This window comes from Pogoniulus pusillus, chromosome 39, assembly GCF_015220805.1.
Source record: "Pogoniulus pusillus isolate bPogPus1 chromosome 39, bPogPus1.pri, whole genome shotgun sequence".
In the NCBI taxonomy this organism is placed as follows: domain Eukaryota; kingdom Metazoa; phylum Chordata; class Aves; order Piciformes; family Lybiidae; genus Pogoniulus; species Pogoniulus pusillus.
This window is the reverse complement of record NC_087302.1, coordinates 1,296,640-1,318,664: the sequence shown is the minus strand read 5'-3', so window position 1 is coordinate 1,318,664 and position 22,025 is coordinate 1,296,640. Positions and strand designations below refer to the sequence as shown.

Sequence of the window (22,025 nt, the reverse complement as noted above, 5' to 3'; positions counted from 1 at the left end):
CTGGGCATGGCAGGGATTGGAACTGGCTGCTCCTTGTGGTCCCTTCCAGCCCTGACTGATTCTATGATTCTATCATCTGGTTCCAACCCCCTGCCAAGGACAGGGACACCTCTCACTAAACCAGGTTGCTCCAGGCCTCACCCACTCAGTGTTCCACTGTGAGGACTGCACAGACCAGCCCCATGGTCAGCCCCAGCCCTGGGTATCCTGGAGCAGCCCTGAGCATCAGCCCAAGCCCTGTCCTCTGCATGCCAGACCTCAGCAGAGCTGAGCTGCAGCAGGACAGCGAGAGGCAGCTCTAGAAATAACTTCCATGTGCTAAGCCACCTGTTCCCAGAGCAGCACCACTCTGCTGCTGCTGCTGCTGGGGGCCTGGGAGCAACTGCTCCTGCCTGCATCTGCTGAGCACTGATTACCCAGCACGGGTGGGACAGGCTCTGAGGTGGCTCCTTCAAGATGCTGGCACCCCCAGGCAGGGGAAAGGTGAGGCACAGGGTGGGTGCCTCTGCATGCACATGGCTCTAGGGGCTTGTCAGGTCTTACTTCTGAGCAATGACTCAGAAGGTGATTTTTGGAGGCAAGTGAAGTCAGAACTCAGCCCCATCTGCCTTCAGGTCACTCTCTGCCTCTGTTGTCATCCTTCTTCCCTCTGATGCCTTTGGGGCTTGCTCCTAAGCACAGCCCTCCAGCACCATCCCCTCCCTCTCCGTTCCCCTTCAAACACCAACTCCTGACTCTACTTTCCCCCCAGGCTTGGCACAGTCTTGTGACCCCCCAGAGTCTGGCCAAATCATTCACATGGCCTCTGAGCACTCAAGATCTCATGTGGTCCTCTCACAACACAAGACCAGAGGCTCCCTCCTGGCCATGCCAATGCAAACAGGCACCTGTGGAAGTTCATTTCTGCACTTCCCTCCACCTCCTCTCTCACACTGCACTTAGATCCTGCTCAGCATTAGCTGAAGAACAGCAGCACAACCAGGACTGAGAAGAGGGTGCACAAGAAAATCCAACCTGGCCCCAGAAAGTGGCTCTGGGAGGTCTTTATCTTCACAGAAACAGACAAATCCTCCCTTGGAGGCTTGAGGAAGAAAGAGCTAGGAGGAGCCAGCTGGTGTGCAACAGGTTAGAAGGCAGCTGGTGTGCAACAGGGTTAGAAGGCAGCTGGTGTGCAACAGGGTTAGAAGGCAGCTGGTGTGTAACAGGGTTAGAAGGCAGCTGGTGTGCAACAGGGTTAGAAGGCAGCTGGTGTGCAACAGGGTTAGAAGGCAGCTGGTGTGCAACAGGGTTAGAAGGCAGCTGGTGTGCAACAGGGTTAAAGAGGAAGCTCTGCACATGGTATTGGCTGAAAAAACATCTCCCATCGTTTGCTGTGGGTTAAGTGCTCCAAACCTCCCTCCTGCTCCTTGGAGTCCCTCTCTGTCTCAGCTCAGGGCTGGCTGATCACACCCCTGGGACTCAGTCCTTCCCCACGGTTTGCAGCCCCTGCTTTCCTCCAGCCCACCCCGACGTGGGGCTCTCATTTCCCAGCACCTGCTCCATCGTGGCTCATGCCAATGTCCCCTTCCTACCCGGCAGGGCCGTGCAGAGGAGCATCCCATCTCCAGCCCACCCTTTGGGCTGCCAGTGAGCCAGGGCCAGGCCAGCCTGACCCTCCTGCGAGCATCGCATGGCTGCGGTCCCCTCCGGGGCACAGGGACCCGAGAGACACCCCCAGAACCAGGGCAGCCTCCTTGGCACACGCTGGGGTGGTTCAGGAGGTGCTAGGTAAGTCGGAATTCCACACCCCCTGGGGAGGATCGTGGTGCTTTATCCCTAGGGATGCCTTCATGGCAAAATCACCCCCCCCCAGTGCGAGCGGCTGGACAGGACCATTCGCCCCAGCTCCTCCTGGCTCTGCCTCAGGCACCCTTCCCACAGCATCCTCTACCGGGCGCGGGCACTCCGCCGCCCCCAGCCTTACCTCTGCCGCGGGGCACTGGCGAAGAAGCCGAGGGGAAGCCGAGGGGAAGCCGCCGGGCGTCTGGGAAATGCTCTTTGCGGGCAGGAGGCTTTAAGGGGGCTCCGGCGCCCACCCCGGGGCGGGCAGCGGCGCAGGAATGTGCCCGGCGCCCAGCGCGGAATGCGCCACTTGTGAGCTGCTATTTCGGCAGCCCCGGCCCCTCCGCCGCGCCCCTGCCCCCCGAGAGCCCATATAAGCCCAAGCTATTGTGTGGCCTCAGAGATCTGCTATTTTAAACCCTCCGGACTGAGCTACTCGAGTGCCCAAGGGGCTGACACAAGCCAGCCAGCTGTCACTTTCGAGGGCCAGGGACACTGATAAGGCAGCGCTGCCTGAGATGGGGACCAGAGCCTCCTACCGCAGCCCCCAGCCGGGCTCAGCCGCGGCACCGAGCCCAGGATGCTGCAAAGGGAAGGGAAGACCTCTGGGGGTTCTCTGCCCTGCCAGCACACAGCTGCCTGCGGAGGTTTGGGCTCCAGGTGCACTGAGTGTGGGCAGCAGGACAAGGGAGCTTCTTCTCCCCCTCCACTCTGCCCCAGTGAGGCCACATCTGGAGAACTGGGGTCCAGTTCTGGGCTGCCCAGCTCCAGAGAGACAGGGAAGTGCTGGAGAGGTTGGGAAGATGCTGAGGGGCCTGGGGCTGAGAGCCTGCAGGAGAGCAGCCCCAGGGAGGATCTGAGCAATGCTCAGCAAGAGCTGAAGGGTGGAGGGCAGGAGGCTGGGGCCAGGCTCTGCTCAGTGGTGCCCAGGGGCAGGACAAGAGGCAGTGGGCACAGACTGGAACCCAGAAGGTTCCACCTGAACAGGAGGAGAAACTTGAGGTTGAGGAGTCTCCTCTGCAGAGATTCCAACCCCTCTGGCCACTGTGATCCTGGGCAAGCTGCTGTGGGTGCCCTGCTTTAACAGGGGGCCTGGGCTGGATGATGCCCAGAGGTGCCCTCCAACCACTATAATGCTGTGGTTTTGCCTTTCTTCCTCTTGCCAGAATCAGGGAAGTGAACTGGTCCCGACCCCAGCAGGTGACCAAAGGCATCTTAGAAAGAGAAACCTTTATTAGAAATTAGAAACAAAAAAAATAAGGCACAGAGAAGCCAAAATCCTTTCCAAAGCCCAGCAAGCAACACCAGACCCAGAGGCAGCAGCAGAGTCCCACAGCCAATTCGGACACCACAGTGGTTGCTGGAGGCACAGCCCCAGCACACTGAGAGGCTCCAGCACAGGGCTTTGAGCATCACTCCATGGGCTGCCCGTGGCACCCTGAAGCTGGCCTCAAGAGACCACCCCAGCACCTCCTTCCCTGCTGGAGGGCAGGACCAGAGGTCTACACAGCCATGAGCAAAGGGCTCAGGATGGGGAGGGGGAGGACAGGGAAAGGAGTTTGCAGCAGGGGCCCAGCACAGCTCCAGGCAACCCCAAGCAGAGGGCCATGGCCAGCCCACGCTCCCTGTATCAAGTAAGTGAAAGGGGCACTGCTTGCAGGGGGCAGGGGGTGGTGAGGGCAGGATGGTGTAGGTTAAGGATTATCTGTTACACCCTCCAGAGGCCTTAACCTGCACCACAGGGTGGAGGCCAAGCCTCTGGCTTTGGCTCAGCTGCCTGTCGGGAGGAAGCACTGAGGCCATCGAGTCCACCCTTCCTGCAGGAGGCATCTCCAGGCTACACAGTGCCTTTGACTGGCTCCCTGCAGCAGTGACAGCCTGGTGGAGGAGACCTCCACTCCACCCACTTCAGCCCACGCAAGCCAGGCAGCAGGGATGGACAAGGTCCCTGCACCTGCAGCTGAAGTTCCCTTGGGCAGGCAGGTTCTTGCCCCCCTGGCACGGCCCAGCTGCAGGGGAGCTGCTTGGGCTGATCCTCTTTGCAAGTGGTCGTGGGGGCACAGCCAGGGAGGCACCGAAACCTTGGGGGGAAGTCAGACATGAGTCTGCCCTCAGCATCTGCAAGAAGTCTCCAGGCCAGAGAGCTCCCAAACAGGCTGCAAGTGAGGGCTGGGGGCACAGGGATAATCTTCCAGCCTCCTTCCTTCCATCCCACAAGCAGGAGCCCCTGGTGAGCTGTGCTGCACCTACACACAGCATGGCAGACTTGTGACAGTGAGCTGGACGGGTGGGCAGGGCTGGCTTTGGTCTTCAGAGCAAACCAGGCTTGCCCAGGTCATCCTATTGCAGCTGCAACAGAAGGTGGGAAGCTGAGGTCAGGCCTGAGGCTGCAGCCCCCCAGAGGCAGCTTCTTTGACCAGGACCAGCAGGGGATGGGGCAAGCAGACATCCCCCAGATCCCAACACTTCCCTGCTTCTCCAAAACCAGACCTTTCCTCCTCCCTGCAGCTGCCTCCAGATGTGCCCTGCTGCTGATCCCCCAGGTTGTGGGCTCTTGGCTATTCCACACAAGCCCTCTCCCCACCCCAGCCTGCTCCTCCCACACCTCCCTGTGGGCGCTGCAGCAGTGGCCCCTAGCTCCGAGGATGCAGCAGCCCCCAGGGCAGCTCCATGTCTACCTTGGTGTCTCCGGGGGTGCCTCCAGACCTCCTCACCCAGACCTCCCGACTTGCCAGGCTGTTTACTCTCCTGATGTCCTGCCAACAGGAGAGTTGTAAGAGACATGAGAAGGTTTTCCTCAGGCCCAGAAGCACAGAAAGCATCCCACTGGGAGGGACCCTCGGAGGTCATCCTGTCCAAACCCCTGCAGCCAGCAGGGACATCTCCAGCCAGGTCAGGGTGCTGAGGTGCACCAGGTGCAGTGCTGCCTTGCTCTGACATCAACCAAACCTTGAGGCATGCTGCAGGTGAGAGCAGCTGGATGTGAGATCCTGCAGCTGGCAACCCCTCGGCAGGAAGTGCAGCTCCAGCCCGGAGAGGTGGAGGGCAGCAGGCAGCAGACTGCAGCCTCAGCCAGGACCGACCCCGGAGCGAAGCCTGCCCCGGCAGACACGGAGCCAGCGCAGGCTCCCGCAGCTGGCACGTCTGGGCAGCGCCAGGCTCTGCAGCTCAGCGCGGGGTGCCCAGGCTTGCCTGCCAGGGCTGCAGGGCTGGGCTGGAGCTGCCCCTCCTGTCCTGCACCCAGCAGCAGACTGCTGCTAGAGATGGCAAAACACGGATTGAAAACCCCCCCAGGAACCTCTGCCCCCCAAGCAAGGGCCAGAGGATGTCCTGTCTGGCCCCCTTCATCCAGGAGAGCTCAGCAGGGACTGAGCCTGGAGTGCCAGGAGGAGGGACAATGGCTGGGAGCTGGGAGAGGGGAGACTGAGAGTGGAGAGGAGGAAGAAATTGTTGAGAGTGAGGGTGGGGAGACACTGGCACAGGTTGCCCAGGGAGGTTGTGGGTGCCCCCTCCGTGGAGGTGCTCAAGGCCAGGCTGGATGAGGTCCTGAGCAGTCTGTGCTGGTGAGAGGTGTCCCTGCCCACGGCAGGGGGTTGGAGCTGGATGAGTTTTAGGGTCCCTTCCAACCCATTTTAGGACTCTTTGATCCATGTCTCTGGAGCATCCCCAGGAACATGCTGACCTTTGACTCCTAGCCAGGCACAGGACCAAGCAGACATTCCCCCAGGGGTGCAGATCACTCCAGACCCCCCCATGGAGCAGGACCTCTCAGTCCACACTGAGCAGAGTTCAGCTCCCAGTGGCCTGCAAGTCAGAGCCAGTCCTCCAGACACTGCTGGGGTGATCTATCTCACTGGTGGCAGGAACAGGTCCACCTGCATGTCCCTTGCATCCAGCTGGTGCCAACTCCCTCCTCACCACACCAAGGGCTGTGAGCAGCTGCCTTGGGCACTTTGGGGTCAGGATCAGAGCACAGCAGCGAGGAGAGTCTCAGCATCTCATTGTGGTGGCCCTGCAACACCCACACCTCTGACTCTAAGCTCCTCTTAAATCCTTCAATGTCTTCAGCCAAGGATTCAGCAACCCTTTAAGGCCCCCAGCTGCGGGCACATGTCCCACCAGGCTGCTCTAACTCCAGGCTCTCTCCTGAGGTGCTGGCACAAGCTGGTACCTTGCTCTTCTCCTCCTTGGCAGGCTCCTGAGCTCGGCTGATCCACAGGTTGATGCGAGATGTCACCGAGCCTGGGATCTTCAGGTTGTCCTGGGGCACAGAGAGGGACAGCAGGGTTAGAGCACCCCCACTGCAGGGACACAACCCAGGACTGTCCCCAGGGCACAAGGAGCCTAAGCAAACCTGCCCCATGCCAGCTCCTCCAGTGCCAGCACAACTGCAGGGACCCACACACCAGCAGAGCAGTTCCAGTAGCAGCCATGCCCAGCCCTGCCCAGCAGCACTCAGCAAGCACCAAACTCCCAGCAAAGTGCACCCAGGCAGCAGCCTGCCAGGCTGTGCAGTGGGATCCAAACTGGGCAAGGTTCATCCTAAAATCCTGACATTTAGGCCATTGAGGAGCTGGAGCAGGTCCAGAGAAGGGCCACAAAGGTGGGGAAGGGTCTGGAGAGCAGGGCTGGGGAGGGGCAGCTGAGGGAGCTGGGGGTGAGCAGCCTGGAGCAGAGGAGGCTGAGGGCAGAGCTCATTGCTCTCTGCAGCTCCCTGAGAGCAGGCTGCAGCCAGCTGGGGGTTGGGCTCTGCTGCCTGGGCTCAGGGGATGGAAGGAGAGGAACTGGCCTGGGATTGTGCCAGGGGAGGGTTAGGTTGGAGAGGAGGAAGTTTCTTTGCTGCAGGAGTGGTGAAGGACTGGCAGAGGCTGCCCAGGGATGTGGTGGAGTGCCCATGGCTGGAGGGGCTGCAGGAAGCTGTGGCCATGGCACCTGGGGGCAGGGTTTGGTGGCCATGGTGGGGCTGGGTTGCTGCTGGAGGATCTCAGAGGGCTTTGCCAAGCTCAACACTGGCATGGCTGTGAAGAGCTGGTGTCTGCCCCAGCACAGGGCCCTGCTCTGCCCTTACCTTCCTGCCGGGCAGAGGCTCAGCCCTGCCGGGGGCGCTGGCCTCGAAGAAGCTGCGCTTGGTGGCCACCCCCTCGGAGGGCAGCACCAGCCCCTTCTGTGCAGCCAGGCAGCACTTGGCCCCCTCTGAGCGCTGGAAGAGAGGAGCATCAGCAGGGCCATGCTGCACCAACTCCTGTCCTGACTCACATTCTGCACCCCTTGGCATCTGCTCCCTCCCTGCCCCACTGCTTCCAGGCAGCATCCCCCTGCCCCCCTCCCTGCCCCTCAAATCCTGAGCCTGATCCCTTTTGCTGCCTGGAACCACCTTCTTCATCCCCACCAGCCCTGCTTTTCCCAAGCAGCTCAGTCCCTCTCTTCCTTCCCTGCTCAGCTCCAGGCCACCCTTCTTCCTCTCCCCACATGTCCCTCCCATGCCAGCCTGGCCGTGCCAAGGGGTTGGTACCTGCACGGCTGAGGTGTACTTCTCCAGCTTCTCCCCAATGGTGGCAGTGCTGCTCCCTGGGATCCTCAGACTCGCACTGGTGAAGGAGAGGAGAGTGAGTTGAGCACAACCCCCTCAAGATCTCCTGGGACTCAGCCCATGGGCTCGGGGCAGGCTCCACTAGGCAGGAGAAGACCTCACCTAACCCAAGCTGTCCTGCATCTGCCTGCCAAGTGAGCTAAAGCAGCTCATTCTCTACTGGTGCCCAAGATCCCTGGGCCTCACCACCTCACTGTGGCCAAACTGTGCCCTGAAAAATAGCTCAGAGCCCCTCAGTGCACCCTGCCCTCACCACTGCCACCTCTGCACTGCAGCTTCTCCAGCCTCAGCAGGAGTTTGCCTGTGCCATGCACACCTGTAAGCCCAGGAGCCCACAGAGCTCCACTCCTCAGCCCTGCATTCAGAGGTGGCAGAGGACATCCTCTCAACTCCCTGCATTCAGACTTGAGCCCCTGGCTCTTCAAGAGGGCTTTACAAGGGCTTTAAAGCCACTTAGAATCACAGAATCAGGCAGGTTGGAAGAGAGCTCCAAGCTCCTCCAGCCCAACCCAGCCCCCAGTCCTGCCCAATCACCCAGACCATGGCACTCAGTGCCCCAGCCAGGCTTGGCTGCAACACCTCCAGCCACAGCCACTCCACCACCTCCCTGGGCAGCCCATTCCAGTGCCAATCACTCTCTCTGACAACAACTTCCTCCTAACATCCAGCCTGGACCTGCCCTGGCACAGCTTGAGGCTGTGTCCCCTTCTTCTGTCCCTGGCTGCCTGGCAGCAGAGCCCAACCCCACCTGGCTACAGCCTCCCTTGCCATGCAGATGTGGAGAATCACTTGACCTGGCCACCAAAGCCAGACCAGGCTGCTCATGGACCTGCAGAGTTGGCTTTGACTCCTCCAGGACTGGGACCCTGTTGTGGTGCTGCAGCACTCCCCACGGAACCAGCCCTGTGCAGGCACAAGCCCTGGTGAGTGAGCACAGCAAGGAGAGAGCAGAGCCTGGCTGGGGCATCTCACACAGACAGCAGCTGCACCCTGGGCGTTGTCCTGTCCTCTGCTAAGCACCACAGCCTGCTCAGCCACCCCGAGGACCAGCATTCACTCACTATCTGGATTCCAGCTCCCATCACCTCCTCCCCCCAGCCTTGGAAAACAAAGGATGTCAATTCCTGCCCAGCAACACCAAAGAGAGATCAAGAGAGGTGCTGACCTCCTCGTCAGAGGGCTTTGGCTTTCTTCCTTCTCCTTCCTTGAGATCATCTGGAAGACAGAAGGAGAGGAGACACTGGAGCCACCTTTGGTTATCAGAGATAAACATGGGTGAAATATCTCAGACTCACCCCCTCCATTTCCAGGCACCCACACCAGAGCTTATCTCACATCTCAGAGCTCTCCAGACTGAAGATGCTTTGTAGTGCTAACAGTTTGATTGCCAATGAAGCACCAGGAAAGTCAATCAGGCCAAGCCTGCCAGCCCTGATTCACAGCAGGGAGGAGCTCATCAGCTCCTGGCTTCCCCAGCCTCCACAAGTGCTTCATTCAAGAGATGCTTTTTTGGGGAGCTTAAACTGCAGAATCTCTCACAAGGGATGAGGAGGAGAACCACAGAGTAATAGAATGGAAGGGGTTGAAAGGGACTTCCAGAGATCACAGGATCACAGATCACAGATCACAGATCAGAGGATATTAGGGGTTGGATGGACCCAAAGAGCTCATCCAGACCAAGCCCCCTGCCAGAGCAGGACCAGGGAATTGGGTTGGTGTTGGACTGGATCCCAGATCCCAGATCACAGATCACAGGATGTTAGAAGTTGGAAGGGACCTCTGGAGATGTTCAATTCCATCCCCCTGCCAGAGCAGGACCACACAATCCAGCTCAGGGCACACAGAACACATCCAGACAGGCCTGGAAAGGCTCCACACAAGGAGACTCCACAACCTCTCTGGGCAGCCTGTGCCAGGGCTCTGGGAGCCTTCCAGGCAAGAAGTTGCCTCTTGTGCTGAGCTGCAACCTCCTGTGCTGCAGCTTCCATCCACTGCTGCTTGTCCTGTGCCAGGGAGCAGTGAGCAGAGACTGTCCCCCCCTGCTGACCCCCAGCCCTCAGACAGTTACAGGCATTGATTCAATCCCCTCTCAGTCTTCTCCTCTCCAGCCTAAGCAGCCCCAGGTCCCTCAACCTCTCCTCACCAGGCACTGCTCCAGTCCCCTCCTCATCCTCATAGCTCTCTGCTGGATTCTCTCCAGCAGTTCCTGTCCCCCTGCAACTGGGGAGCCCCAGACTGAAGGCAGTGCTCAAGATGAGGTCTCAGCAGGGCAGAGCAGAGAGCAGGAGAACCTCCCTGGCTCTGCTGGGCACACTCTGGACTCCATTGCCCCTCTTGGCCCCCAGGGCACATTGCTGCCCCAGGGATGCTCTCCCTCAGCACTCCCAGCTCCCTCTCCCTGGGGCTGCTCTCCAGCAGGCACCTCCCAGCCTGTGCTGCTGCAGTTTATTGTCCCTCCCCAGGTGCAGGACTCTTGTCCTTGTTGAGCTTCATTGGGTTCACCCAGTCCACCCCCCTGCCAAAGCAGGGTCACCCAGGGCAGGGCACACAGGGACACATCCAGATGGGGCTTGGAAGTCTGCAGAGGAGACTCCACAACCTCTCTGGGCAGCCTGCTGCAGGCTCCAGCACCCTCACACTGAAGAATTTTCTCCTGCTGTTGAGATGGAACCTCCTGGGCTCCAGTTTGTGTCCATTGCTCCCTGTCCTGTCCCAAGTCACCAGTGCACAGAGCCTGGGCCCTGCTGCTTGCCCCCACCCCTCAGCTATTGCTCAGATCCCCTCTCAGCCTTCTCTTGTGCAGCAGGATGAGCTTTGCTTTGTCCTGTGCTCCCAGGGCAGAGCAGCAGTGCTGGGGGAGGGGAGGATGGTCCTTCCTGTTCCCCTCTGGAGAACCAGAGCCCAAGGAGCTCCTGCTTCCCAGTCACTTGCCATGGCTCCCCATAAAATCATATCATAGAATCATAGAATCAACCAGGTTGGAAGAGAGCTCCAAGCTCATCCAGTCCAACCTAGCACCCAGCCCTATCCAGTCAACCAGACCATGGCACTGAGTGCCTCAGCCAGGCTCTTCTTGAACACTCCCAGGGATGGTGACTCCACCACCTCCCTGGGCAGCCCATTCCAGTGCCAATCACTCTCTCTGCCAACAACTTCCTCCTAACATCCAGCCTGAACCTGCCCTGGCACAGCTTGAGGCTGTGTCCCCTTGTTCTATTGCTGGGTGCCTGGGAGAAGAGCCCACCCCCACCTGGCTACAATGTGCTTTCAGGTAGTTGTAGACAGTAATAAGATCACCCCTGAGCCTCCTCTGCTCCAGGCTAAACAGGCCCAGCTCCCTCAGCTCCTTCTGCTCCTGCAAAGCCTGTGAGTGGGGAGCATGCTCAGCATCACAGCCTTTGGGCAGACACGGAGCAGGAAGGTGGACAGAAGCAGAGTGCATTTTGAGCAGACTTTTGGCAACTGGCACTTAGAATCACAGAATCAGTCGGGGCTGGGAGGGGCCACAAGGAGCAGCCAGTTCCAACCCCCCCCTGCCATGCCCAGGGACACCCCACCCTAGAGCAGGCTGCGCACAGCCTCAGCCAGCCTGGCCTCAAACACCTCCAGGGATGGAGCCTCAACCACTTGCCAACTCCTGGAGCTCTGACAGCACTTTTGCTCCCCACTGTACAAAAAACAAGAGATGGGGATGGGCTGGAAGGTTGGACCAGATGGTCCTTGGGGTCCCTTCCAACCTGGCATTCTGGGGTTCTGTGAAAGAGTGCAGAGAAGGACCAGGAGAAGGAGCAGAGGTCTGAGGATCTGCCATGTGGGGAAGGCTGAGAGAGCTGAGGCTGCTCAGCCTGGGGAAGAGAAGGCCCAGGGCAGACCTCACTGCCATGGGCCAGGGCACAGAGGGAGGCTGCCAGGAGGAAGGAGACTCCATTTGTACAAGCAGTGCCATGGAAGCACAAGGGCTGATGGGGACAGGCTACTGCTGGGGACATCCCCACTGGGCTGTTCCCCATGTGAACAGTCAGGGACTGGAATCAGCTCCCCAGGGCAGTGGTGGATGCCCTGCACTGGGCACTTGGCAGCCCCAGCCTGGCAGGGTGCTGGGCCAGCTGACTGCAACTCCAGCACCACCTGCACCCAGCTGGTCCCTGGGGTCCCTCCCAAGCTGGCACTGTGGGGCTCTGTGCACATAACCTGGAGAGCAAAGCAACTCCTCCTCCCCCCACCCTCCACGAGAGTCTCTCCCATGTGCCCTTACCCGAAAGGAGACAGTTCTTGGGCTGGTTCTTCTGATGGAGCTGATGTGACTTGGAGAAGCTTCTGACTTCTCTGCAGACACCTCTTGGGTGGCAGACAGTTGTATCACCACCTTTGAGGGGCTCCTGGATGGCTGCTGGGGGAAAAATAAGCAAATATCTGATGTCTGCCTGCAGAGTCCGCAGAGAAGGTTGAGTTGCAGGGGGCAGAGCAGCCTGGATGGGAACTGGTTTGGAGGAAGGAGTTCGAAGTCAGAGTGCTCCAAACCTTGACTGTCTCACTTGGATGCACAAAGCCCCAAACACCTCTTCAGTGACACCTTTGTGGCAGCCAGTGGGAGAGGCCAGAGATGGTGATCAGAATAGCACCATGCAGGTGTGAGGGGTGGAGAGGAGGTGCTGGGGTCTTCCTCCACCACCTTCTTTGCAGCTCTCAGAAAAGCTTTCCCCAAGAGCCTGTGGCTCCCCTTTCCCTCCTGACCATAGAATCATGGAATGTCAGGGGCTGGAAGGGACCTTCAAAGCTCATCTGCTCCAGCCCCACCCCTGCCAGAGCAGCAGCACCCAGAGCAGATCACACAGGAACACATCCAGGTGGTTCGTGACTATCTCCAGAGAGGAAGACTCCACAACCCCCCTGGGCAGCCCGTGCCAGGGCTCTGTCACCCTCACAGGGAAAAGATTCTTCCTCAGGTCCACATGGAAGCTCCTCTGCCTCAGCTCCCACCATTGCCTCTTGTGCTGTCAGTGGGCATCACCCAGCAGAGCCTGGCTCCAGCCTCCTGGCACTCACCTGCACATCCTCATAGCCCTCAGTCAGGTCACCCCTCAGGCTCCTCCTCTGCAAGCTCCCAGCCCCAGCTCCCTCAGGCTCTCCTCATAAGGAAGATGCTCAACTTCCTTCATCAATTTCGTGGCTCTGCTCTGGACTCTCAAGCAGTTCCCTGTCCTTCTTGAGCTGATACCTTCTTGAGCTGATACCTGGGGCTCTCCCTCCTTCTGTTGTCCCCCCAGCACACGGTATCTCACCCCCCCCTGCCCCCGCCGTCTCCGTTGCTGCTCACCTGCAGCTCCAGCGCTGAGCTGCCGCCCGGGGCTGGCTTCTCCTCGGCGCTGCGGCTCCCCTGCCTGCTCAGGATCTTCACCTCTCGCAGCCGGCAGCTCCCCACCTCCGGCGGTGCCTGCTGCTGTGGGTCTGCCGCCTCCTTCCTCTGCTCCCCCCGAGGCGCTCCCACACCTCGCTCCTCTTTGTCCTGCAGCCGTCCCCTCACCACCACCTTCCTCTCGGAGGCTGACTCCAGCTGCTGCTCTCCGGGCGGGTCCTGTCTGCCCTTGGCCACCTCTCGCCCCTGCTCTCCAGCCTGGATGCTCTCCTGCCCCGCGGGCGGCTGTGGCCCCGGCTCGGCAGGGCTCGCTCCCCCCCCCGGCTCCCGCTGCTCCTTCTCCTGCCTCAGCTTTTCGGAGATGGCCATCGGGGCCCTTGTCCTTCTGGCTTCTTGCGTGTTCAGCACCTCCGACAGCTTCCGCTCCTTCCCGTCCTCCGGGAGCAGCGCCTTGACCAGGGACTGCGGTCTGGAGACACAGACAAAGCCGGGACCAAGCCTCAGCACCCTGGAGCCAGAGGGCTGCCCTTTATGCTGCGGGTGAGGTTATCCCCGGGTGGAAGGCTCTGGGAAGGCATCAAAATCTCACCAACAGCCTCGAGTGGTCCCTGCAGAGCAGAGCTTGCAGCCACACTCATCCCCACCTCCCCAGCCAGGGTCTCCATGGGCAAGTCTGAACCAAAAGGGTTCCCTCCCCCCTCTTCTTGAGGCAGGGATTACAAATCTCTGCAGCCTCAGGACATCAGGAGCCACCAAGTCCTGTGCCAAGGAGCTGCATGCTCGGAGCAGCTGCTGGAGGAGACCTGCCTGTGGCTCCTCATGGGCTGGAAATGACATCTCTGCCTTGGAGGGTTGGCTGCAGTCAAGCTGCCAAGGCAGGCTCCCACCACGCTCTGTGGAGCAGTCCTGCCTCCTCCTTCCCACAGCCAAAAGCAGGCAGCAGCCTTGGGAAGGGGCAGGTGGGACACATGCCCAGGACCATTATGCATCTGCACAGTCTCCAGAGCTTGGGAAGGAGGTAGGATAATAATTGCTGTCCTGAACTGCAGTCACCTGTGCTGGCACCGAGGCAGGGAGCTTGTCACAGAATCACAATCACAGAACGACAGAGACTGGAAGGGACCTCTGGAAGTCCTCCAGCCCAAGCCCCCTGCCAAGGCAGGACTCCCTGGGCACTTCACACAGGAGTGCAGCCAGCAGGGTTTTGAAAGCCTGCAGAGAAGGAGACTCCTCAGCCTCTCCAGGCAGCCTGCTCCAGGGCTCCAGCACCCTCACTGGAAAGAAGTTTCTTCTCACGTTGAGCTGAAACCTTCTCTGTTCCAGTTTGTATCCATTGCTCCTTGGCTTACTGCTGCTGACCACCCTGAAGAGCCTGGCCCCAGGCACTGGACCCTCACCCCTCAGGTGTTTGTGCACATGTCCTCTCTAGCTTGTTCATATTAGTTTTGTCCAGCCCTTACTCAACCCATTCCCAACCCAAGTGTCCTAACTCCATCCTGTTTGAATTGCAGAGAGACACCTCCAGAGCATGAGTCACTGTGAGCAAAAGCCACCCACAGTGTGGGGCAGGATGTGTGAGGGCAGCCTGGCATCAGGACAGCTCCAGATCCTGCTGCTCAAAGGTCCCTTGGCCTCTGCTTCCCCCACAGCTCAGCCCACCCAGCCCATCCTGCTGCCCGAAGGTCCCTTGGCCTCTGCTCCCCCCACAGCTCAGCCCACCCAGCCCATCCTGATGCCCAAAGGTCCCTTGGCCTCTGCTCCCCCCACAGCTCAGCCCACCCAGCCCATCCTGCTGCCCAAAGGTCCCTTGGCCTCTGCTCTCCTCACAGCTCTTCCCACCCTCATCTCCAAGAGCCTCCCACCAACTGCAGCAGTTCTGGCTCAGGGTCGAGGAAAAGGAGGCAGTGAGCCATCAGGAGCTAAGCTGATGCCAGCAGGACTCTACACACCTGCTGGGAGCTGCACTGGTGTCTTTTGCAGGGCTGAGAGGTTCTTCATCCACTGATGAGGATGAGGACAGCAGGTTCCGGTGCCTTCGCCGGCGCTCTCTTTGCTGTTCCTCTTCATCCTCAAGGGTCCTCTGCCTGGCCAGGCTGTTTGGGGTGGAACATCAGGACACAGTGAGGCTGTGTCCTGCACGAGGAGCTTGCAGACGAGCAAGAAAGGAAGCTGAAACACCACCAGGCGAGGGCCAAGGGGCTGAAGGAGGTTGTGTTCCCCATCTGCTGCACGGGGCTGAGGGAGAGGCATGGCAGCTTGAGCCAGGTGTTGTAAAGCTCTTACCCCACCCAGGCCATGCCATGTTGGGCATTTCCCAACACAAGCATTTGACTTTGCAGCTGCTGGTGAGGAGCACTCACTCCAAAGGAATCCCTACATTAAATAAACCTTCTGGGGCAAGGACATTTCACCCCTAGCTCAGCAAGACCAGGACCCTAGAGCCACCACACGGATCTCAACCACAGGAGCTGGAAGGGAAACCATTAGAGGCAGAAGAGTTTAGCCCCAGTGGGAGTTGTGGCAAAGGCATTTGAATTTGTATTGAATGAAAAAGCCTCAGATGCAAAAGCAGCAGAGGCTGAGGGCAGCTCCCTGCGAGCTCTGCCTGAAACCAGGGCGGGCAGGAGGAGCTCTTCTTGCTCCCTGCGTGTGGCTGGCACTGGGGATGGTTGATGGCCACAGGCTGCACCAAAACCCCAGGGCTGGTCTGAACTTTTAAAGAGCTCTCTTTAAAGATTTCCTTCTGCAGTAGCCAGAGGTAAACGATACATATGTGCAAAGTGCACCTCTGAGTGAAAGGCTGTTTGGAACCCAGCAGCTGCCCTCCTTCCTCTGGGCAATCCCTGCCCTCCCTCTGCCCCTGCTGCAGCTGGGCTGGAAGATGTTTCTGTTGGCTGGATGGGGCACTTCACAGCAGAGCTCATTCACCTGCAGCACTTGTCCCTACCCAGCTGCAAACACATGGGCCTGGTGGAGCTCCCAGAGCCCTGAAAGCACAAGAGGGCAGAGCCCCCCCCGTGCAGGATCCATCCCAGCACAGCACCCCAGCTGGAGCTGCCTCCCCACTTGCACCCAGGCTAAAGGTCACAGAATCACAGAATGCCTCAGGTTGGAAGGGACCCTCCAAGGTCGTCTTGCCCAAGCCCCCTGCAGTTAGCAGGGACAGCTCCAGCTGGATCAGGTTGCTCAGGGCCACATCAAGTTTGACCTTTTGTGGGGCCTTCTCCACCTCTCTGGGTGACCTGCTCCAGTGCTCCACCACCCTCTTGTGCAGAGCTTCCTCCTAATGTCCTGCCTACATCTATCCTGCTCCAGTTTCAAACTGTTGCCCCTTGTCCTGTCACCACCAGCCCTTCAAAACAGCCCCTACAGCATTCCTGGAGCCTCTTCACAGGCACTGGAAGGTTGCTCTGAGGTCTTCCCAGAGCCTTCTCTGCTCCAGGCTGAACATCTCCAACTCTCCCAGCCTGTCCCCACAGGGGAGGTTCTGCAGCCTCTCATCATCTCGGTGGCCTCCTCTGGACCTGCTCCATAAGGTCCATGTCCTTCTTGTGTTGGGGGACACAGAACCCCAGGTGGAGTCTCACCAGAGCAGAGACTTCAAAGGACTTGGAAGCCAGAGCAGGTCCAGGCCTGCAGCATCGCGAACGCCGCTGCGGGCACAGCGACCCGCGGGCACACGGGGAGTGGTGGGCACACACACACGGGAACTGGCAGGCACAGTGACTGGCAGCATGGCTTAGGAGTTACTGTGTAATGAGGGCTGGGTCACAAATTAAACCAGAGCTACCCCCCGCAGCCCTGCACAGCTCCTGTGCTTCCTGGGCGGGGAGGCAGGGCAGTGCCCAGGGGCCAGCGGAGCAGAACGGAGAGCAAAGGGAGCACAGGTCCTGACCGGGAGCTCAGGGTCTGTTTGGGGGCAGGGCAATGCCAGGGGTGTGCCCTCTCCCTCCTCAGCTCCCCTCACACCCTCTAGGTAACCTTCTTATCCCCAGAGCAATTGGACCTGCTGCTAGGGGCTCCAGCTGGTCCCTGCTGCCATGCTTGGCATCAGGAAGGACAGAGGATGGAGAGGGCTGGCACCTATCCCGGGGAGCCTGTGTGCCAGGGAGCACCCCTGCATCCTGTTCTGCTGGGCTGTGTCACCTCCGTGGGCCTGACCCTTGGCTGTTTGTACACAGCTCGGCGGCTGTGGGCGGGCACCGCAGCTCCGTGAGCTGGGCACGGGCAGACCTCCCAGGGCGGGCACCGCTCGCACACGTCCCCACCCAGCAGGGTCAGCAGGAGCCTGGGGGCAGCTGCCTCTGCTGCCCGCTCTGGTCCCCAGCAGTGACAGTGTGGAGCTCTGGCGCCGGTGCAGAGCCAGGTGAGAGCCAGGTTCTGCCTCGCTGCTGCCTGCAGCTCCTCCGGAGCCAACAGGAGATCTTCCTGCCCCGAGTGCGCTGAGCTCCTGCAGGGGCAGGAGCGAACCTGGCAGTGCCAACATGCAGTTTCTTGTTGTTTGCAGTTCAGTCATCCACCCTCGTGCCCAGGGCTGCCCGTGTCAATCTTTCCCTCCTGCTTTCAGAGAGGAGTTCATTCTTTTACCATCTGACTCTGCTTTCCCTTTTTTAACCTCAAAGAGATGGGCAAAGAGAGGCTGCTGAGTGCCACCCCACACACCTCATCCCCTCCTGTCCTGTTAATCATTACTCTGTGCTGTTCCAGTGCTGCCTCACCAAACCAGTGAGGAGAAGCTGCCTGCCCGGGCTGGGAACCAGTCTGGGTGTTGGACCCCACTGGGTCAGAGGAGGTGGATCCGGATGTGGCTGGGCTGTCCTCTGGATTCATCCCACCCTTGATGGAGGCAGGCTGGGAGCTGGCAGCCTCTGAGCAATGAGCTCTCGATTCCTCTTTCTAGCCTGGCTGCTGGGGGTCGCAGTTAGCTCTTAGAGCCACCACATCTGCTTCCACCACAGCTCCTGCTCCTCTTTGTGGCAGAATGTGGCTGCCTTTGAGTCACCCTCACCCAGCCGAGCTTGGCACTACTTGCCCGGGCATCTGCAGGAGGCTGGGAGCGATGCCCTCATCACCCAGGCTTGGTGTGAGCCCCCGACTCACCCTGCCATGCCCAGGAGCCTCATCTGCACTGGCTCCTTCGGAGCCAAAACCACTTTTCAGGAATGCTCAAGGCTGCAGGGGTCGTTGGGGGCCTGCAGGGGTCGATGGGAGGCTGCAGGGATCGTTGGGTGACCTGCAGGGGTCGTTGGGGGTCTACAAAGATCGTTGGGAGGCTGCTGGTGAATCGGTGCTTGCCCAGTGCCAAGTGGGCAGAGTCGGCAGCCTTTGCATGGCAGAGCCAGGACGTGGTCCCCAGGGCCGTGTGGATGCAGGGTGAGTGAAACCCTCCCGGGGTGGCTCCGGAGCCGGTCTGGAGGCACAGCCCAGCCTGCCCCAGAGAGAGGCAAAGCACCCCAGAGGGGAGCAGGTCCGGAGGCACAGCCCAGCCTGCCCCAGAGAGAGGCAAAGCACCCCAGAGGGGAGCAGGTCCGGAGGCACAGCCCAGCCTGCCCCAGAGAAGGGCAAAGCAGCCCAGAGGGGAGCAGGTCCGGAGGCACAGCCCAGCCTGCCCAGAGAAGGGCAAAGCAGCCCAGAGGGGAGCAGGTCCGGAGGCACAGCCCAGCCTGCCCAGAGAAGGGCAAAGCAGCCCAGAGGGGAGCAGGTCCGGGGGCACAGCCCAGCCTGCCCCAGAGAGAGGCAAAGCAGCCCAGAGGGGAGCAGGTCTGGGGGCACAGCCCAGCCTGCCCCAGAGAGAGGCAAAGCAGCCCAGAGGGGAGCAGGTCTGGAGGCACAGCCCAGCCTGCCCAGAGAAGGGCAAAGCAGCCCAGAGGGGAGCAGGTCCGGGGGCACAGCCCAGCCTGCCCAGAGAAGGGCAAAGCAGCCCAGAGGGGAGCAGGTCTGGAGGCACAGCCCAGCCTGCCCCAGAGAGAGGCAAAGCAGCCCAGAGGGGAGCAGGTCTGGGGGCACAGCCCAGCCTGCCCCAGAGAAGGGCAAAGCAGCCCAGAGGGGAGCAGGTCCGGAGACACAGCCCAGCCTGCCCCAGAGAAGGGCAAAGCAGCCCAGAGGGGAGCAGGTCCGGAGGCACAGCCCAGCCTGCCCAGAGAAGGGCAAAGCAGCCCAGAGGGGAGCAGGTCTGGAGGCACAGCCCAGCCTGCCCCAGAGAAGGGCAAAGCAGCCCAGAGGGGAGCAGGTCCGGAGGCACAGCCCAGCCTGCCCAGAGAAGGGCAAAGCAGCCCAGAGGGGAGCAGGTCTGGAGGCACAGCCCAGCCTGCCCCAGAGAGAGGCAAAGCAGCCCAGAGGGGAGCAGGTCTGGAGGCACAGCCCAGCCTGCCCCAGAGAAGGGCAAAGCAGCCCAGAGGGGAGCAGGTCTGGAGGCACAGCCCAGCCTGCCCCAGAGAGAGGCAAAGCAGCCCAGAGGGGAGCAGGTCTGGGGGCACAGCCCAGCCTGCCCCAGAGAAGGGCAAAGCAGCCCAGAGGGGAGCAGGTCCGGAGGCACAGCCCAGCCTGCCCCAGAGAGAGGCAAAGCAGCCCAGAGGGGAGCAGGTCCGGAGGCACAGCCCAGCCTGCCCAGAGAAGGGCAAAGCACCCCAGAGGGGAGCAGGTCCGGAGGCACAGCCCAGCCTGCCCAGAGAAGGGCAAAGCAGCCCAGAGGGGAGCAGGTCTGGGGGCACAGCCCAGCCTGCCCCAGAGAAGGGCAAAGCAGCCCAGAGGGGAGCAGGTCCGCAGGCACAGCCCAGCCTGCCCAGAGAAGGGCAAAGCAGCCCAGAGGGGAGCAGGTCTGGGGGCACAGCCCAGCCTGCCCAGAGAAGGGCAAAGCAGCCCAGAGGGGAGCAGGTCTGGGGGCACAGCCCAGCCTGCCCAGAGAAGGGCAAAGCAGCCCAGAGGGGAGCAGGTCTGGGGGCACAGCCCAGCCTGCCCAGAGAAGGGCAAAGCAGCCCAGAGCGCAGCCAGCTCGGGGCTCTGCCAGAGCCAGTCCCAGCGCTCAGCTTCCCCCGGCGGCAGAAACCAAACCGCCTCTGCTCCTGCCCACCCACCAGAAACTTCAGCAGCGCTGAGCTCTCCGTGGGGCTGGCACCCCCCTCCACGAGCAGCACCCCCACGGCAGCTGCTCCTCTTCCCACCCGCCCCAGCAGCCCCCGGCCCGGGCTCGCTGCGCCAGCAGCCCACCCTCACCGCCGTCCCCCCCGCCGGTGGCAGGGGTTAAGCATTAAACCTCTGCCCCTACCTGGAGAGATCGGACCAGTTCCTCCTGCCGAGAGCCATTCCTGCCGTGCCCGAGCCTCAGAGAGCCTCCGGAGCTGCTGCCGACATCCAGGCCCCGGCGCTGCTGGCCCCGCGGGCACCTGCGCTGCCCGCAGACTCTGCTCCCCGCGGAGGGAGGAGGAGGAGGAGGAGGAGGAGGAGGAGGGGGAGGACTCCCTGCAAGGTTATTTCCCTGTGCACCTTTACCCGTTTGCAGCAGGCTGCATCACATGGCCCTTATCTACCTTGACAGAGGCAAGGCTGTAATTTGCCTGCCAGCGGCCAGGGGCAGAAGGTGCCCGCCCTGCCCAGGAGTGCCAGGCAGCAGCAAACCCCTCCCCGCTGCCTGCCGTGCCAGGGCTCCGGCGGAGACCCACGCTCGGGGCTGGCTCCATCCAGGTCTCCCAGGGTTTCGGAGGCAACTCCCTGCGCAGAACCTGTTCTACCAGCCGCTCGCCACCAGGCAACAACTCCTCCGGCAGCGGCGGAGCAGGCAAATCTCCCCGGGCAGAGTGGGCGGAGGGTGGCTGCCAGCGAGCCCAAACAGCCATCCCAGCGCCTCCGCCTGGGCGCAGTCCAGCGCTTGCCACACGGCGTGGGAGGGCTCCTGCTACCTTCAGCCTGCTCTGGGCATCCTGGGCTGGGCCGTCCGCTCCTCCCAGCAGCTCTGCTGCGGCAGAGGAGGCTCATGAAAGCCCAGCGCAAGGGGCTGAGGCATTGGGCTGCCCAGCGCTGGGGTACCCTGTGCCAGAGGGGAGCTGTGTGCCCAGGCTCAGTCCAGGCCTGGATTTCCTCCTTCAGACCAACTACACCCCTGGGCTGGTCCCAGGAGCCTGCCCCACCAAGCTCAACAGCTCAGTGGGCACATTCAAAGGGCAGGGGTGAAGGCAGTGTGGGCACTGCTTTGCTGGGGTGATGTGGGCACTGCTCTGCTGGGGTGATGTGGGCACTGCTTTGCTGGGGCAGTGTGGGCACTGCTTTACTTGGGTGATGTGGGCACTGCTCTGCTGGGGCAGTGTGGGCACTGCTTTACTGGGGTGATGTGGGCACTGCTCTGCTGGGGGGATGTGGGCACTGCTTTACTGGGGTGATGTGGGCACTGCTCTGCTGGGACGATGTGGGCACTGCTCTGCTGGAATGATGTGGGCACTGTTCTGCTGGGGTGATGGCAGTGTGGGCACTGCTCTGCTGGGGCGATGTGGGCACTGCTTTTCTGGGGTGATGTGGGCACTGCTCTGCTGGAGTGATGTGGGCACTGTTCTGCTGGGGTGATGGCAGTGTGGGCACTGCTCTGCTGGAGTGATGTGGGCACTGTTCTGCTGGGGCAATATGGGCACTGTTCTGCTGGAGTGATGTGGGCACTGTTCTGCTGGGGCAATATGGGCACTGTTCTGCTGAGGGGATGTGGGCACTGCTTTGCAGGGGTGATGTGGGCACTGTTCTGCTGGGGTGATGGCAGTGTGGGCACTGCTCTGCTGGGGGGATGTGGGCACTGTTCTGCTGGGGCAATATGGGCACTGTTCTGCTGAGGGGATGTGGGCACTGCTTTGCAGGGGTGATGTGGGCACTGTTCTGCTGGGGGGATGTAGGCACTGCTTTGCTGGGGCAATGTGGGCACTGCTTTGCTGGGGTGATGTGGGCACTGTTCTGCTGGGGGGATGTGGGCGCTGTTCTGCTGGGGCAATATGGGCACTGTTCTGCTGAGGGGATGTGGGCACTGCTTTGCTGGGGCAATGTGGGCACTGCTTTGCTGGGGTGATGTGGGCACTGTTCTGCTGGGGGGATGTGGGCGCTGTTCTGCTGGGGGGATGTGGGCACTGTTCTGCTGAGGGGATGTGGGCACTGCTTTGCAGGGGTGATGTGGGCACTGCTTTGCTGGGGCAATGTGGGCACTGCTTTGCTGGGGCAATGTGGGCACTGTTCTGCTGGGGTGATGTGGGCACTGCTTTGTTTGGGTGATGTGGGCACTGTTCTGCT

At 61.0% G+C, this 22,025-nt stretch overlaps 1 protein-coding gene across 3 annotated transcripts; it reads right to left on the bottom strand.

The window, feature by feature from the left end:
* Positions 1 to 3,036: 3,036 nt before the first annotated feature.
* Positions 3,037 to 20,278, bottom strand: LAD1 (ladinin 1). Of its 3 annotated transcripts, none has more exons than XM_064173435.1 (10): positions 20,032 to 20,278; positions 14,717 to 14,860; positions 12,729 to 13,236; positions 11,667 to 11,798; positions 8,577 to 8,626; positions 7,334 to 7,409; positions 6,890 to 7,021; positions 5,993 to 6,082; positions 4,500 to 4,577; positions 3,037 to 4,190 (listed from the first exon to the last, which is right to left on the bottom strand). In XM_064173435.1, the coding sequence occupies exons 1-10, from the start codon at positions 20,067 to 20,069 to the stop codon at positions 4,068 to 4,070; spliced, it is 1,371 nt and encodes a 456-aa protein (XP_064029505.1). In that variant the 5' UTR covers positions 20,070 to 20,278; the 3' UTR covers positions 3,037 to 4,067. The 3 variants fall into 3 exon arrangements, with proteins under 3 accessions (XP_064029505.1, XP_064029504.1, XP_064029506.1); XM_064173434.1 differs by having other exon boundaries at positions 11,667 to 11,801; positions 20,032 to 20,277; XM_064173436.1 differs by having other exon boundaries at positions 4,086 to 4,170; positions 11,667 to 11,801; positions 20,032 to 20,276.
* Between the last annotated feature and the right edge of the window lie 1,747 nt (positions 20,279 to 22,025).

Excerpts from the sequence above, each read along its gene's own strand:
- LAD1 (XM_064173434.1), bottom strand. The coding sequence starts at position 20,069 with ATGGCTCTCGGCAGGAGGAACTGGTCCGATCTCTCCAG. Across the intron at positions 11,802-12,728 it reads GCTCAGCGCTGGAGCTGCAG|CAGCCATCCAGGAGCCCCTC; the intron begins GTGAGCAGCAAC and ends TTTTTCCCCCAG. Across the intron at positions 7,410-8,576 it reads CAAAGCCCTCTGACGAGGAG|TGCGAGTCTGAGGATCCCAG; the intron begins GTCAGCACCTCT and ends CTCCTTCACCAG.